This window comes from Bos taurus, chromosome 19 (genome assembly GCF_002263795.3).
Source record: "Bos taurus isolate L1 Dominette 01449 registration number 42190680 breed Hereford chromosome 19, ARS-UCD2.0, whole genome shotgun sequence".
NCBI lineage: Eukaryota > Metazoa > Chordata > Mammalia > Artiodactyla > Bovidae > Bos > Bos taurus.
The window spans coordinates 52,257,552-52,273,356 of NC_037346.1; the positions used below are offsets into that span (position 1 = coordinate 52,257,552).

The 15,805-nt window shown below is 45.6% G+C and overlaps 1 protein-coding gene across 1 annotated transcript in view; it reads right to left on the bottom strand.

The window, feature by feature from the left end:
• Nucleotides 1-3,665: 3,665 nt before the first annotated feature.
• LOC512869 (ring finger protein 213-like) overlaps nucleotides 3,666-15,805 on the bottom strand; it is a 128,565-nt gene continuing 116,425 nt past the window's right edge. Inside the window, exons 56-67 of the mRNA XM_059878372.1 lie at nucleotides 15,506-15,674; nucleotides 13,505-13,596; nucleotides 12,639-12,890; nucleotides 11,053-11,185; nucleotides 10,623-10,706; nucleotides 9,915-10,095; nucleotides 9,290-9,491; nucleotides 8,168-8,245; nucleotides 7,091-7,285; nucleotides 6,581-6,670; nucleotides 6,309-6,487; nucleotides 3,666-4,694 (exon numbers count right to left, since the gene is read on the bottom strand). Coding sequence (XP_059734355.1) covers nucleotides 4,541-4,694; nucleotides 6,309-6,487; nucleotides 6,581-6,670; nucleotides 7,091-7,285; nucleotides 8,168-8,245; nucleotides 9,290-9,491; nucleotides 9,915-10,095; nucleotides 10,623-10,706; nucleotides 11,053-11,185; nucleotides 12,639-12,890; nucleotides 13,505-13,596; nucleotides 15,506-15,674 — 1,809 coding nt within the window. The 3' untranslated portion in view covers nucleotides 3,666-4,540. The remainder of the gene's footprint in view (nucleotides 4,695-6,308; nucleotides 6,488-6,580; nucleotides 6,671-7,090; nucleotides 7,286-8,167; nucleotides 8,246-9,289; nucleotides 9,492-9,914; nucleotides 10,096-10,622; nucleotides 10,707-11,052; nucleotides 11,186-12,638; nucleotides 12,891-13,504; nucleotides 13,597-15,505; nucleotides 15,675-15,805) is intronic.

The window sequence follows — 15,805 nt, forward strand, 5'->3', positions numbered from 1 at the left end:
TTTTGGGTGCTGAGGAGAGAGCAGTGGTCTGGATGGAGGTTCTGATGTGCTTCAGGGTACAGGCGTGGTGATGAGGAGGGAATGCTGGGGAAAGTGGGACACCCCACGTGGGTCTCAGTATAAAAGAAGGGGAGCAGGGTTAAAGGCAGGCCTTTAGAGGATATGCAGTCACAGGGGTGGTGTCCATGTGCTCCCACTGGGTGCTTTCCTCTCCAGTTTCTCTCTGCTGTTGCCCCAGATGGCTTCCTGAAATAATCCAAGCTCCTCAGAAGGAAGAACAGCCCTGCTGTCCTCAGAATACACTTCAGTCTGATGAGGTGTGAATCTTGTCAGCATTTACTTTCTTGGGTGAAGACATATTCCTGGTGTTTTTCCAGTTGGAAATGGGATTCATAATGTTTGAGCATGGGATTAATTAGTGATCAGAGAGCTTAGAAAAGACAGAAAGCTATATAGATGCTAATAATGGCATGGATGGATTGTTATTCAACTCAAGGCCTCAGGGGCTCTTCTCTTATCTCCACCTCTAGTGTGTCTTCAGGCCCAGCTGATACACCAACCTTATACTTGGCACCAATGCATTAAGTCAGATGTAGCAGTGCCCTTGGTCTTCCCTGGTTGCTCAGCAGTAAAGAATCTGCCTGCCAATGCTGAAGACACAGTTTCAGTCCCTGGATTGGGAAGATCCCTTGGAGAAGGAAATGGCAACCCACTCCAGTATTCTTGCCTGGGAAATCCCATGGACAGAGGAGCCTGGTGGGCTACAGTCCATGGGGCCACAAAGAATCAGACACAACTTAGTCATTAAAGAACCGTAACAGAAGCAAGCAGTGCTCTTGTGCAGAGCTGGACATGGGTAGCTTTACCTACTTAACCCTACCCTTTCTTCACAGTGATTGCTTCTGTGTTGCCATTGCCTGAAGCTAGGAGTAACTGATTGGGACAGAAATGGTATGGACCTAACAGAAGAAGAAGATATTAAGAAGAGGTGGCAAGAATACACAGAAGAACTGTACAAAAAAGATCTTCACGACCAAGATAATCACGATGGTGTGATCACTGACCTAGAGCCAGACATCCTGGAGTGTGAAGTCAAGTGGGCCTTAGAAAGCATCACTACAAACAAAGCTAGTGGAGGTGATGGAATTCCAGTTGAGCTATTTCAAATCCTGAAAGATGATGCTGTGAAAGTGCTGCACTCAATATGCCAGCAAATTTGGAAAACTCAGCAGTGGCCACAGAACTGGAAAAGGTCAGTTTTCATTCCAATCCCAAAGAAAGGCAATGCCAAAGAATGTTCAAACTACCACATGATTGCACTTATCTCACACGCTAGTAAAGTAATGCTCAAAATTCTCCAAGCCAGGCTTCAGCAATATGTGAACCGTGAACTTCCAGATATTCAAGCTGGTTTTAGAAAAGGCAGAGGAACCAGAGATCAAATTGCCAACATCCACTGGATCATGGAAAAAGCAAGAGAAAGAGAGTTCCAGCTTCAGCAATTTGGGGACAGATTAAAAGTCCTAGAACTCTGAAAAAAAAAAAAAAAAGAAATACATCTACTTCTGCTTTATTGACTATGCCAAAGCCTTTGACTGTGTGGATCAAAATAAACTGTGGAAAATTCTGAAAGAGATGGGAATACCAGACCACCTGACCTGCCTCTTGAGAAACCTATATGCAGGTCAGGAAGCAACAGTTAGAACTGGACATGGAAAACAGACTGGTTCCAAATAGGAAAGGGAGTACGTCAAGGCGATACATTGTCACCCTGCTTATTTAACTTATATGCAGAGTACATCATGAGAAACGCAGGGCTGGAAGAAGCACAAGCTGGAATCAAGATTGCCGGGAGAAATATCAATAACCTCAGATATGCAGATGACACCACCCTTATGGCAGAAAGTGAAGAGGAACTGAAAAGCCTCTTGATGAAAGTGAAAGAGGAGAGTGAAAAAGTTGGCTTAAAGCTCAACATTCAGATAACTAAGATCATGGCATCTGGTCCCATCACTTCATGGCAAATACATGGGGAGACAGTGGAAACAGTGACATACTTTATTTTTCTGGGCTCCAAAATCACTGCAGATGGTGACTGCAGCCATGATTTTAAAAGACGCTTACTCCTTGGAAGGAAAGTTATGACCAACCTAGATAGCATATTAAAAAGCAGAGACATTACTTTGCCAACAAAGGTCCATCTAGTCAAGGCTATGGTTTTTCCAGTGGTCACGTATGGATGCGAGAGTTGGACTGTGAAGAAAGCTGAGTGTGGAAGAATTGATGCTTTTGAACTGTGGTGTTGGAGAAGACTCTTGAGAGTCCCTTGGACTGCAAGGAGATCCAACCAGTCCATTCTAAAAGAGATCAGTCCTGGGTGTTCTTTGGAAGGACTGATGCTAAAGCCGAAACTCCAGTACTTTGGCCACCTCATGTGAAGAGTTGACTCATTGGAAAAGACTCTGATGCTGGGAGGGATTGGGGGCAGGAGGAGAAGGGGACGACAGAGAATGAGATGGCTAGATGGCATCACTGACTCGATGGATGTGAGTTTGAGTGAACTCCGGGAGTTGGTGATGGACAGGGAGGCCTGGCATGCTGCGATTCATGGGGTCACAAAGAGTCGGACATGACTGAGCGACTGAGCTGAACTGAACTGAGGAGTAACTGATTAGCGCATGACTATCTCCATTAACACATGATGAAATCCTATAGCCAATGATGAAAGATAAATAATATACACACAAAGTAAGGTCTTAGAAAGAAGGGAGACAGTGATCAGTTGTGAAGATTTTCAGGTTAAGTCACCATCACTGTAGTGACTGTTTCTTCTTGGGCTGAAAGCAGAAGGAACTGTGCAGCACGAAAAGTCCAGATGAATGAACATGAATGGAAACAAGAATGAGTAGGCTGGAAGGGAAGGTCAAGCAGAGTCAGTGGGAACTACAGAGTAAGGGAAGGTGGGTGGACTTGATAGATCTAGGGCAGCAGGGGGCACATCTCCTTGTGAATCAGCACCTCCTCTTACTATGGTTCCAGACCATGGGTTCTCTCCTGGAGGAACTCCTTTTTAGAAGAGAAATACAGTTTTCCCCTAAATCAGTGTTTTTCCACTCCTGGAAGAGTGCCTTTGCATAGAATTATTATATAAACATAGGTTACTATATGCAAGTGGATGTGGTATCAGATCCTAGGTCCCCGTGCTTCCCTTCCTCAACCACAGTGAAGAGAAACCAAAATAATGAAATTGGAGCACAGATTGTTCTGCAGCTCCCTCCAGTGGCGCTGAAGGGCCTACATTGTCCTTGGCAAGCATTTTCTATTTTTGTAGCTCTCACCATTCTGTGGGCCCAATTTCAAGTTGATCGAGTCATCATCTTATTCAGAATGTGTATGAAAGACATTTGCCTCTGACTTGTAAACAACTGTTGTCTCAGGGCTAACAGGTGCCGAGCTACCCAGGAACAGGTATTAGTCCAGAGAGGTCAGAGGCACCAAGTGGATTTTGAAAATACGACACAACACTTACAGTGAGAATAGCAGCACAAGCTTGGGGTGTGTTGACTATTCTCTTTTTCCTTTATCAGAAACTTGCCTGGTTGTATATTCTGAGTCTGTTTCTGTGCCTTGACTGAGACCCAAAGAAAGGACCAGGTAGTCATACACTTGGGAAAATCAAGACCATGCTAAGAGCTTTATTGTTTATTTATCAGAATCCTATAGAAGCAAAAACTTTCCCCAGAAATGCCAGAACGATGCATTTGATCTAAATTCACACTGATCAACTTTCACTTAGAATTTACTAGAATACTAGAACTGGCAGGAAATCTGGCCTTCAATCCAGCCCTTTCATTTTGTAGATGAGGAAACTAAGACACCAACAGTGTCCTTGACTCTTGGCCCAGCGCTCCTCACAATGAAAGCTTGGGGCTCTGACCCTTGAAATTTGGCAGTGAATCATTTCTGGGCATGGGTGAGAGCTGGCTAGTTCGGCCTCAAGGCACTCGCAGAATGGCCTGACTTGTATTTGTATCTTCCTGGAGACCTAGAAATATTTGTACAATTCTCTGAATTTAAAGGAATGGAAGAAGGAAGAAAACCAGATTCTCTTTTGTGACTGCAGAATAAACTAGAAAAGAAGGCCCTTTTCCGTCCCTCTCAGCATGCAGTAGTCTGAGGAAGCAGGGCCTGGTGTGCTGGGTACGCGCGTGGTAAGAGACTAGGACACCTGGGGCACAGGTTTGTATGTGTGAAGCTGAGAAGCTATTTTTGGTCTCTCCTGGTCTGTCCTAGAGGATGGTGCTTTATTCTAGTTCCATGTAATCTTCAGTTCTCACCTCCCAATTCCGAATATGAGGAGCTAAGTTTCTGAATATACACATGTTCCTGAAACAGCTTGGTTCTCAAGATGCTGTCAGCCAGCACAGCACATCTTGGTCTCAAATTTAGTGCTGTGCCCACAGCTTTCCTTCTAAGCACCCACCCATGAGGAGGGAAGAGCCTTCTCTGCCCAAGTCTCCTGTAGAGACAGGAAATCATTCTATCTCATTTGTCGATTCCGTTTCAGTTCAGCAGCCATTTTCCACACAGCGACACAATTGGAAAGCAGTATCTCTTCTGGGAACTGAGATTCCATTTCAGGAGGAATTTCACTGTCTGTAGTCTCCATGTAACTCACGAGTGTATCTCTCAGGCTGAAAAACCAAGGAACAATAGACAGCATTAAATAGTCACGTGACATAAGGAGACCATCAATGGTCAGTTTTTTGGTCATCACAGGACTAAAGTGCTTATTAAGGCCAGTAGTATTGAGAGTTAGCTTAAAGACAACTAACTGCTGAGTTACTGACCTGGCACTAGAATCTTGGGGTCAAGGTTCTAGTACATCCCTGCTGCCCCCTCCCTGGAGTGCACATACTCTACAGGAAGGAGCTCCCCTTGATAAGGGCCCAGCCAGATGGTTCTAAGCACTCTAGTAATACGTCTGCTATATAAAAAACAAAGCCTCACCATTCAAATAAAGCTGTATTCCAGTTCATGATTTGTATTAACAAAGATCATAAATTCTCTAAGAAGTGATCATCTTTCCCTACACTAAAAAGTCCAGTAAAGATTTCTTGAATGAGATCAAAGAATACAAATGTTAATAGGCATATGCCACAGAACATAATGGAGGAAAACAGCAATTATGAAGCCCTATGTCGGTGAGGAAAACTGGAATTTGATTATCTATTTAGAAAAACAGTAAAGTGCAATTTCTACTTCAGACCACACACTTTTGTGAATTGGTTAACAAAACAAATGTAATATATAAAACTATAAAAGAACAAGGAAAAAACATGGGAGAATATTTTATAACCTTGGTAGAAGACCCTTCAGTTCAGTTCAGTCACTCAGTCGAGTCTGACTCTTTGCGACCCCATGAATCGCAGCACACCAGGCCTCCCTGTCTATCACCAACTCCTGGAGTCCACCCAAACCCAGGTCCATCAAGTCGGTGATGCCATCCAACCACTTCATCCTCGGTCGTCCCCTTCTCCTCCTGCCCTCAATCTTTCCCAGCATCAGGGTCTTTTCAAATGAGTCAGCTCTTAGCATCAGGTGGCCAAAGTATTGGAGTTTCAGCTTCAACATCAGTCCTACCAAAGAACACCCAGGACTGATCTCCTTTAGGACGGACTGGTTGGATCTCCTTGCAATCCAAGGAACTCTCAAGAGTCTTCTCCAACACCACAGTTCAAAAGCGATAAGACCCTTAGAGGTATATTTTCCTAGAGTCTCTGTAGGAAAATTCTCTCAGATTTGGCTTCATAAAATTAAAGACTGAGCTACAGCACTTGTAACATAACAGGTAAAATATTAAGAAAAAGACAAATAACCCAAAAGAAAAAACAGCCAAAGTATATCAAGAGGCAATTCGGAGGAAGATATACAAATGGCTGATAAATATGTTTAGCTTCACCAGTAAATAAGAAAGTACTAGGAAAAATGAAATACCAATTTTGGCTCATTAGATGGGTAGAAGTATAAAAGATGGATAATATCCAGTGTGGGCATTCTTATACATTATACATTAATGTAGTTCTTTCTATCAAATTTAAAATGCACATCTCTCTGACATAGTACTTCTACTTGTCGTATTGAGAATATATGACTCTTGCAATTGGTAATGGTAAATCATCAGGAAACCAAGTTCTGCATGAAGATTTTCATGTTTGTGGAAGATGTTGGAAGACGTGGAAGAATGTTGTGTGCACCTTCCTAAGCAAAGTGTGTGTGCTTGTGCTTGTGTGCCTACAAGTCCGTACCTCCACTCAGGGTTGAAATTCTCTGTGGCCTTGGGGTTTTTTAGCTTCAGGATCATCATGTCGTGAAGATCCAGGAGGAAAGCCTCCAGGCCAATATGATTCAGGAAGGTGTTGAGCAGCTTAGCATTTTCAGGGTTGAGATCAGCTTTGTACCTTGAATCAATTTCCCCAAATGGCTCCTGTAATGAAAGAAGAATAAGTGACACATGGAAGCCTGGGAAGGGAACACGCAGCTCCCTGGGTCCAGGAGGACAGGAAGAGGCCAGACTCACTTTTTCCTGTCGAAGCATCAGTTCGGACTTGTGGGCAGAGAGGATACGCCAGAGCGCAATGATGTGTTTTAACTGGCATCTATTGAAGGCCTGCAAGAGAGCAGAACTCCTGATTGGAGGCCCTGTTTTCATTCGGCCCTGCACCAGTTCCACGTCCCTCACTGTGGAGGCCACCTCTGTTTCGTGTTCCCTGCTTCATCTCCAAGATGTCTCTGAAAGCCCTCTCCCACTCGTAGCATCTCAGGGTCCGCCAGTGGCACGCAGTCTGCACGCACACCTCGGCAGACTTGTGGTTCTGAGATCCGTACACTCCAAGTACGTCTCTGTGTCTCCTGTCAACGTGTTCTGTTTACACTGTAGACTGGCTGGGTGAGGGGGTATTCTCGCCTCACCTCCTTTTCAGGGGCTGCATATATTGGTACCCCTGGGGGGTGTATCCCAGTAGGAAGTGGGGAAACGATAGAGGGACAATGATGATTTCCTTTGGAAGAGTCCAGACACGAGACCCACCTTTGAAACCAGTGAGGTCGGATCGCCCATCTTCAGCATGTCTTGGATATACACATTTAAGTGCATGTCTGGATCCCCACCAGCTGCGCTCAGAAATCCCAACGTGACTTCTGTGGCAGACAGAGCTTCACAGGCGTCACTGTAGGACTGCAGTTGTCCTCTGATGGCAGTGATGGCCGCGTTGGGGAGGGGACTCTAGGAAGTCAAAAGCAGGATGGGTCCACAGTTGGGGCATGCTGTGCACCGCTACCCTGCAAGAGTCTTATCTTCTTCACTGCCAAGGCCACAGAATGGGACAGGCTCTCTGAAAACAGCAGTAGTCTGCACTTGGTGCTTCTTAAGTGAAGCAATATTCAGGTATATTACAGAAAGAGAGATGAACTCGTTGAATGTTCAAATCAACTTTGTGAGGATATGAATATGGACACACATACACATCACACAGATATACAGCCCCCACAAACACACACAACATGCATAAATCAGAAAAGCAGGAATAAGTAAGTCTCTGGACCTTTTGCCTCAGCATACACAGTCACGACATCATCTCTAAAATCTACAAGAACAAGACTTCAATCTGTTTATACTCAATGAGAAAAACTTCGGCTGGGACTTCCCTGGTGGTCCAGTGGTTAAGATTCCGCCTTGCAATTCAGGGATGCGGGTTCTATCCCTGGTCCGGGAGCTAAGATGCCACATGCCACGGAGCAACCAAGCCCACGTGCTGCAGCAACTGCCCCCATGCATTCAGGATCTCGTGTGCCACAACTAGTGAGTCTGTGCCTTGCAATGAAAGTTCTCTTATGATGCAAAAAGGTCCCTCATGGGGCAACTAACCCAACACAGCCAAAATAAATAACTACTTTTTAAAAGGATTTATGACAAAAATAGAACTTCTACTGATTTGCTATCCTATTTGCCCTCTGGAAAAAAAAAATCGCTGAACTTGGAACAGAGGGAGGCCCTGAAACTCTTTGGTGCTCACAGCAAATGCCTCGAGTAAAGGCAGAAGAGTCCTAATGTGGATGGAAACATTCTGGTAAGACGGAGGCACAGGCAAATAAGGTTGATCATCACCTGTGGCATTTTGTTCTTGATGTCCATGAAGAGATGCTCATAGTTCCAGTCCCGTCTGTATACCAGAGTGGGTAATCCCTAAAGGGGAAAGAAAAAGACTGGAAATGGAATCCACTGTGGAGGTTTCCATCAGATGACAATATATGCCTGAGCCGAGACTCAGTGGTAGTCCCAGGAATTTCAGTGCATCACCCGGCAAAGCTGGCAGCTCCTTGTTGCCTCATGATGTGTGTGTTTAACCTGGAAGCTATGGAAACAGGGACACAGTGAGGAGCCCAGCCTGCCCGCCATGGCCAAGCAGACACTGTCACATAGTATTCTGTGGCCCTCGAGCCACCAGTGCAGGCAGGTCGTGAGGACATGGTGCTGACACACTGAGCACAGACCGTGAGCGAGGGGCACTCAGCTGACAGAGCAGAATGAATTAGGCTTGAGCTCGAACAGTTCGCCGCCTAACTGCAGGCAGGGAAGAAGCATAAACAGAACGAAGTACCACACCTTTGACTGGACCTGGAAGCAACAAGCACAGTGCAGGCTGCATTCGGGGAAGGGAGAGTGATCCAGCCTGTGCGGTCATGGGATTCAATGCGGGGAAGTGGATGGAGAGATGCATTTCTGGATGTTAGAAATGTGGCCTAAAGAGCCTGAAGACAGGGACTGGTTGGGAGCTACTGCAGCAGTGGAGCTTAAGGACAGATGCTTTGAACTAGAGCAGCAGGCTGGTTGGTGAAATGAAGGCGCCTGATGGTAGAGATGACAGACTGTGTTTGCAGACTAAAGGAAAAGGGGAAAAACAATGAGGTTCAGTGTGGGTGGCTTGTGGTGCCATTAACTACGGCAGAGAAATCTGGACTAAGTTCACTGAGACCTGCAGTCACCCTTGGGGTACTGAGGTGTGGATTGGATGTAGAGACAACTCTGCAGAGCTGTTGGCCCTGAATGCAGGTGTGGTCACAGACAGATACTGGGAGTGTGGACGAAGGGTCCAGAGGATCCCTCCTCATTCTGAAATCGCTGTGATCAAAGCCACACTTGAGGCAACTTTTGCAAAACAGACACACAGACCACAGACATGTGGACCATGGACACATGGGCCACATCAATACAGCAGGTCAGCCTTGCCTTGAGGGTCAGCCTAGGCTTGCCCTGAAGGAAGCGGCTGATGATCTGGCGCTGGATCTTCTCCAGGTCAAACTCCTGCAGGGTCTCCCCGCCCTGCTCCACTTGGTACTGGCAGTTGGAGAGAATCAGTGGAATCAGGTCCCGCTCCACTTCGTAGCTAATGACGTGCAGGTCGGCAATCTCAGAGGCATCGACGGAGTAGCTGGGGACAGAGAGACAGAGCTCAGGGTCCCAGTGAGGTGCACGTGGCCTGTCCATGCAGAGCCAGCTCCTGTCTGACGTTGCCACAGGCTGTGCAGGTGCTGCTGCTGCTGCTGCTAAGTTGCTTCAGTCGTGTCTGACTCTGTGCGACCCCATAGACGGCAGCCCACCAGGCTCCCCCGTCCCTGGGATTCTCCAGGCAAGAACACTGGAGTGGGTTGCCATTTCCTTCTCCAATGTGCAGGTGAAGGGACACGCAAATCGGTGACACTTGTGAGTGTAGCTGAAGGGGTTTCTGTTTAAGAAGGACCCGAAGCCTGGCTTGCTGTCTCTAGGTCTGGTGACCCTATTTTCCTGTTTGTTCCCCCCAGAAACGACTTCCTGTGCTGAAAGAGCGTCCCCTGCTGTCGGCTTGCGTGCTTACCTGTTGTCTTCTTTGGAGAACTTCTCTACCGCATAGACAATTTCATTGTGCAAGTTAATCAAGTAGCTGACTAAGGCGGTGGAGCAGAGGCCCCGGCCCTTGCGGCGAGGCAGGATGACTTCCAAGTCAGTGTCCAGATCCAGGTCGGAGCTGCAGTAGTCTTTAGGCAGCTTGATCTCACCTTTAAACGACAGAGGGGCAGTCACCTCCCTGCTGTTTCTTTCATAGCCTCAGGACTGGGAGCCTACCACGGTGGGAAGGCGAGCAACGCAGAAGCCCCCTCAACAGAACAGAGCTGGGAACCAAGGGTGCTTCTGTCTTCCACGTCTCTTTTATGTGCTGACAAGTTTGAAATATTCTCAGCTCCTTTTTGATTTTATATACTTTACTTTGATTTTATAAAATTTATTTTGAATTTATAGGACTTTAGAGGACTGAGGGGTTGTTCTTTCTGATATGTTATTCACTCATCAGACACCCCCACAAGAGTTCAGCATTAGAGGCACACAGCATGGTGCTGTGCACACACAGAAAAGGCAGAGTTCAGCTCAGCTCAGTTCAGCCTCTCAGTCGTGTCTGACTCTTTGCGACCCCATGGACGCCAGGCTTCCCTGTCCATCACCAACTCCTGAAGCTTGCTAGACTGGAGAGATAGGCCTTCAGAGAGGTGCTCCTGTAATGTTTAGTATTAAAGGGGATTTGACTTACCATTGGTCTCCAGCGATCGCCTCAGCTTGTTCCATGTTGACAGAAAGATAGTGATTCTACTGAGGGCTAACTTCTTCAGCCCATCTAGCAAACAAAACACTTTTTAAGAACTCCAAGATAACACCTACTCCTATCTAGGTCAAACCAACAGAATTACTTGATCTTTGACCCCCACCTTCATATCATTACCAACACACTCTAAATGCTGTTTAAACTAAAGCTGAGTTTAAGGAACCAGAAAGAGAGAGGGAGATTCTGGACTGCTACAGCAAAAGCCTCTAATGTGTCCCAGGCATTCACAGCACCCACTGCTTCATGCTACAAGCTTAGGATACAGAACACACATTAGCCCTGAACTGGAGCCCCTGAGTTGGACCAATTCTTTGTACCACAGGGGTAGTCCTGATGCCCTGTGAGAGCAGAGCCTTACCTGAATGGTGACTGCTAATGAAACTTCGGATGGATTTGTACTCAACTTCTGAAACATTCTGGAATCGTTTCACTAGATTCCTTTGCAGCTCCAAAACCTCAGGCAAGAATTTTACCAGTCTCAGTTCTGCTTCCTAGAGAAGGGAAGAACACCGGGAACACTTTTTAACATATCTACATAATGATACTGGGAAACAGACTTTGTGGCTGGCTCAGGCCATGTATTTGTAGTTTAATACAGTCAATGTGGAGAAGGCAATGGCACCCCACTCCAGTACTCTTGCCTGGAAAATCCTATGGACGGAGGAGCCTGGTAGGCTGTAGTCCATGGGGTCACTAAGAATTGGGAACGACTGAGCAACTTCACTTTCACTTTTCACTTTCATGCATTGGAGAAGGAAATGGCAACCCACTCCAGTATTCTTGCCTGGAGAATCCCAAGGACAGAGGAGCCTAGTGGGCTGCCATCTATGGGGTCGCAGATTCGGACACGACTGAAGCGACTTAGCAGCAGCAGCAGCAGCATGGTCAATGTGCCATTTTAGATGATAACACATCATAATACTTGCAAATGGGTTAATAGGCCAAATCATTCTCTCAGCAAGTACCTAGCGACTGCTTACAATGTGTTGGCCAGTGTTCTACCCTCTAAGGGTCAAGAAGCAAACTTGTGCGGCTGACACATCAAATGTGTTGGCCAGACGCTGATGAAAGAAAACAGCCTCTTGGGCCCATGAGATGGGCTGGGTGTGGAGAGGCACTCCTGAGAAGAAGAAGATGAAGCATATAGGCAATGATGCTTAGTGATGATCCAGTGTCATTCTGAAGACCTAAGACCTATGCTTCTTCAGTTTAATGGACCTGAGCACACCAGTGACAGATCAGAGTGTTATCATGATGGCCTTCCCACTGGGAATCCATTTTCTTTAACTGACCCACCAAAATTTCTGCATCATCTTACTTCTTGCTAGACTGCAAATACTGGTGCATGGAGGGAAATGATTAGAAAATCTGTTGTAGAAAATAAGAGTTCAAATGGATTAAAGTTAGGACAGTGTATAATTCTGGCTCTAAAAGGTATGATGCACATGTTACTGTGTTACTACTCTGTTTCCTCCAATCCTATCACCACCCTCCCTCTGAATGGTTCAGGAACAGGGAAAATTTTTTGTTTGATTTTGGCTATGCATTCTCAACTAAAGTTTTTTCATTCAACAGACACTCATTTGGAGACTAACTGCTCCAGGCACTGGGGAATGAAGATGAACAGACAAAGGAAAGATTTTATTCTGTTTTTTCTTAGTGATTGGGAGAAACCCTCCTGGCCCTCAAGAACTTTACAGATTCCTGCTAATTCCAATTCGTGTATATATTTCACCTGTGACTTTATGTTTCAAATGACTCATATAGATGGATATGTTTGGAGATTTCTGCTCTATCCCTGAGTCTTCTGCCAGAGACACTTTATTCAAAACTCAAAGTAGTTTAATGGCTGTCTCATTTTCAGGGCTGATCAGACTAAATGAGAGCAGGGCCTTCACATCTCCAGGGGACATGTAAGTGGCAGTCACAGCGAAGCAGCCTCACCTTCTGCAGGAACTTCCAGAGGATGGGCACTGATTCTTTGCCGTTCTTTTGCTCCACGATGTGCTGGAGGTACTCAATGGTGATCCTTTTCCTGCAGCTCCACATCTTAGAGCAGTGAACCATGCTATTCTTGGGCAGGTGGGGCAGGAAGGTCGCTGGGTCACCATACACGATTTTGGCCACAGGGTTGGAGCTGATGCGCTCATCTTGGCTGATCTGAGCATTCACTGCCAGGAGGGTTTTATCTAGATACTAGGTGAGGAAAGCGACATGGGATCTGGAAGTGAGATGCTACTTCAGATGGACTGGATACCTAGTGTGACCTTACCAGTGGGCTGATTTGGGAGGCTGCCCTCCTTGTTTTAGCCCATAATCAAATAGTCACATTTCCTATCTTTATCATAATTTATATGTTCCTTATTTGCAGGTTTTTGTCTCTCCAAACAGAATGAGTCTCAGACACCTATATTTTATTACTATTATTTTGAATACTTGCTGATTTATATTTCCCGATGGGCTTAGTTACTCTCAGTAACATTCTTATCTGACAGGGTTTATTTCTCTGCCTCTTGCTCACACGTTCTGCTATAAAAAGTAGTGGAGAGAAAAGGACTGCCGGCATTCTGGATTCCCAGTAATTCCCCAATTTGACATACCGGCCCACCTCGGGAGGGGACAGGATGGGGGAGAGGGCAACAGGAGGGTGGGGTGACCAAATAGAGAACACCTAAATCTGTGACTTAGCCTAGGGTTTCTGTCTCTAAGGGACACTTGCAGAACAGACAACAGACCGAGGGCTCAGCAGAGGCCACAGAAACACCTTCCTGCACTTTCCCAAAGTAGCCCCATAGCTACTCGTCACTTACCTCTAGTTCATGCAGAATAATAGTCTCAACTAGCTTTTCCCACCTGTTCCTCTCTTCTCTGGTTGACAATTCTGCATCAAAATCTGAAGAGCCTACAAAGAAAAATGTGTGTGTTACCCTAGAAACAAAAACCACAGCAGTCTGCCTAAATGCTAAAGAAATGTTCAATTGAAATAATGCTCCTTTTGGGAGCAGGGGCACATATTTTTTCCAAAAGTAACCTGAACATTTAAAAATGTTTCCTGATGCTAACACCAAACTTATGATCTTTGAGAAGATACTTCAAACTCTAAAATCTCTAAGCACATAATTATCATCTTAAAGCTATTCTGAACAAAATTACTGAAAGGACCAATACTGGAAATCAGAAGCCCAGGGTCAAAATAACGGTAACCAGGGTCTCAACTGCTGCCACCTGGGCTTGGAGACGGAGGCAGGACCCTGTGGGTGTCCATGTGATGCAGAGTGCTGTAGAAACTGTCAGTGTGCTTCTAGAATTTGGTCACTTTGTCACTATGAATTTGGCTGAACTTACCTGGTGTGAAATCACACCAGAATGAAAGACTTAAAATCTGATTTTGCTAAATGGGTAAATCTGTGCTGATGTTGGTTTATGGCAAAAAAAAAAAAAAGCCCCTGAAGTGGATTTTCTTGCCATATGGCAGAAGTTTCAATCGTTGTTGTTATTTTAAATAATATTTTCATTAGAGTGGTAATTTTAAAAGAGTTTTGCAAATAAACAAAAAGAAAACAAAACTGATCTTAATTCCAGCACTCAGATAACCCTCTTATTAATTTGTCTTACAGACCTTTTCTTTCTGGGTGGATTTTAAATTTTAAACTAGAAAAATTAGCTCAGTGATCATAATAGTTGTTAGCCTGTTTTTTAATGGAACAAATTGTGGACATGACACGTATTAAATCAAGCTGAAATGGGTCAGGACCCTATGGTAAATGGGCCCACTCTTGTCCTCTGCCTGCCTTGTCTGTGGAGAAACTTTAGCCAGAGAATAAGTTTAATCAGAGAAATGATAAAATACAGAAACAGAGGAAAACAGTCATCGGAGGCCAAATAATAATAATGTAGTCATTAAGCATAATCAAGGACCTTTAGTTCCTTCTTAAGGGTTATAGATAATATTCTGAGACATATTCTATGAGCTCTCTTATAGATACTGAAACCCCAGTTGGAGAAATTAACCACATGATGACCATACTGAGCCATGACATAAGCTGCCACAATTCTGAGAGTTGGCTTCAAAGAAATGGAAACAAATCTAGCCTGCAACTGAAGATTAACTGTACAAGACAATCATGATGATGATAGTCAGACCATCGACGACCAATTTCAAGAGTACTGTCACAGCTGACTGTCCTGCTTCTGTATGTAGTCCCCTCCTTTCACTTATAAAAGCTTTTGCCTACTAGTTGTCAGAGAAGGGAGTCGGCCTTTGGTAAGACATCTACCAGCCATCCTCTTCCTTACCCCTGCCTGCTGCCCACTGCTGGCATGCTAAATAAAGAAAACTTTTCTTTTCACCAAGTTGGCCTCTTTACGGCTTTTGGGTGGTGAGCTGCCAGACCCCACTTTTGGCAACAAGCCCACTACAGCATTTTTTAAGGAAAAGCAAATGCTGTCCTCCCCCCACCCCCACCAAAAAAATGGGAGAGATGTACAATTGAAAGAAGCCAAGTTCCAAGCGCTTATCAAACATTAGTCTCTTTGATGTTTCTTTAACACACATCACCTCTTTTGGATGCCCTGTGTTCCCCATGCAGTGGCTGAACTACATCCAAGGCTGACTTTTGAAGCTAAAGCCTCCCAAATACACTCACACCAGCAGGGGGGTCAATGGAAAGGCCAGGCAGGTCCTCCCCTCCCCGACTCTCTGGAAAGTGCACGTCTTCCTGCTTCCCCCTCATCTCCTTCTAGGGTCGAGGAGTGCCCTGCTTCCTCTCCTGGCTGTGCCCCACACCCTGGCCTCATGCCCAGCTCCTCACTGTGGCTCTGCTCTTGGAGAAGGCGGCACAGGACGAGGTGCACCACACTGGCGGTCTCGTCCGCGCTCCTCCCCAGTGTGTTCATTAGCTGCTCCAGGTCTCTCTGGATGTGCTGCTGTAGAAACCTTTTTGGATCCGACACTGGAGGTTTGATGATGTTCATCAAGTCCTGTGGGGGCAAGGGGACAAAATGTCAAGCAAGGTCTTGTTTGTGGAGGGGATGGCAAGTTTAGGAGAGGTCAGGAGGGGTGAAGAGCCAGTTTCGAGCCAGAGGACAGTCTCTAGGAGGGATGTCAGCGA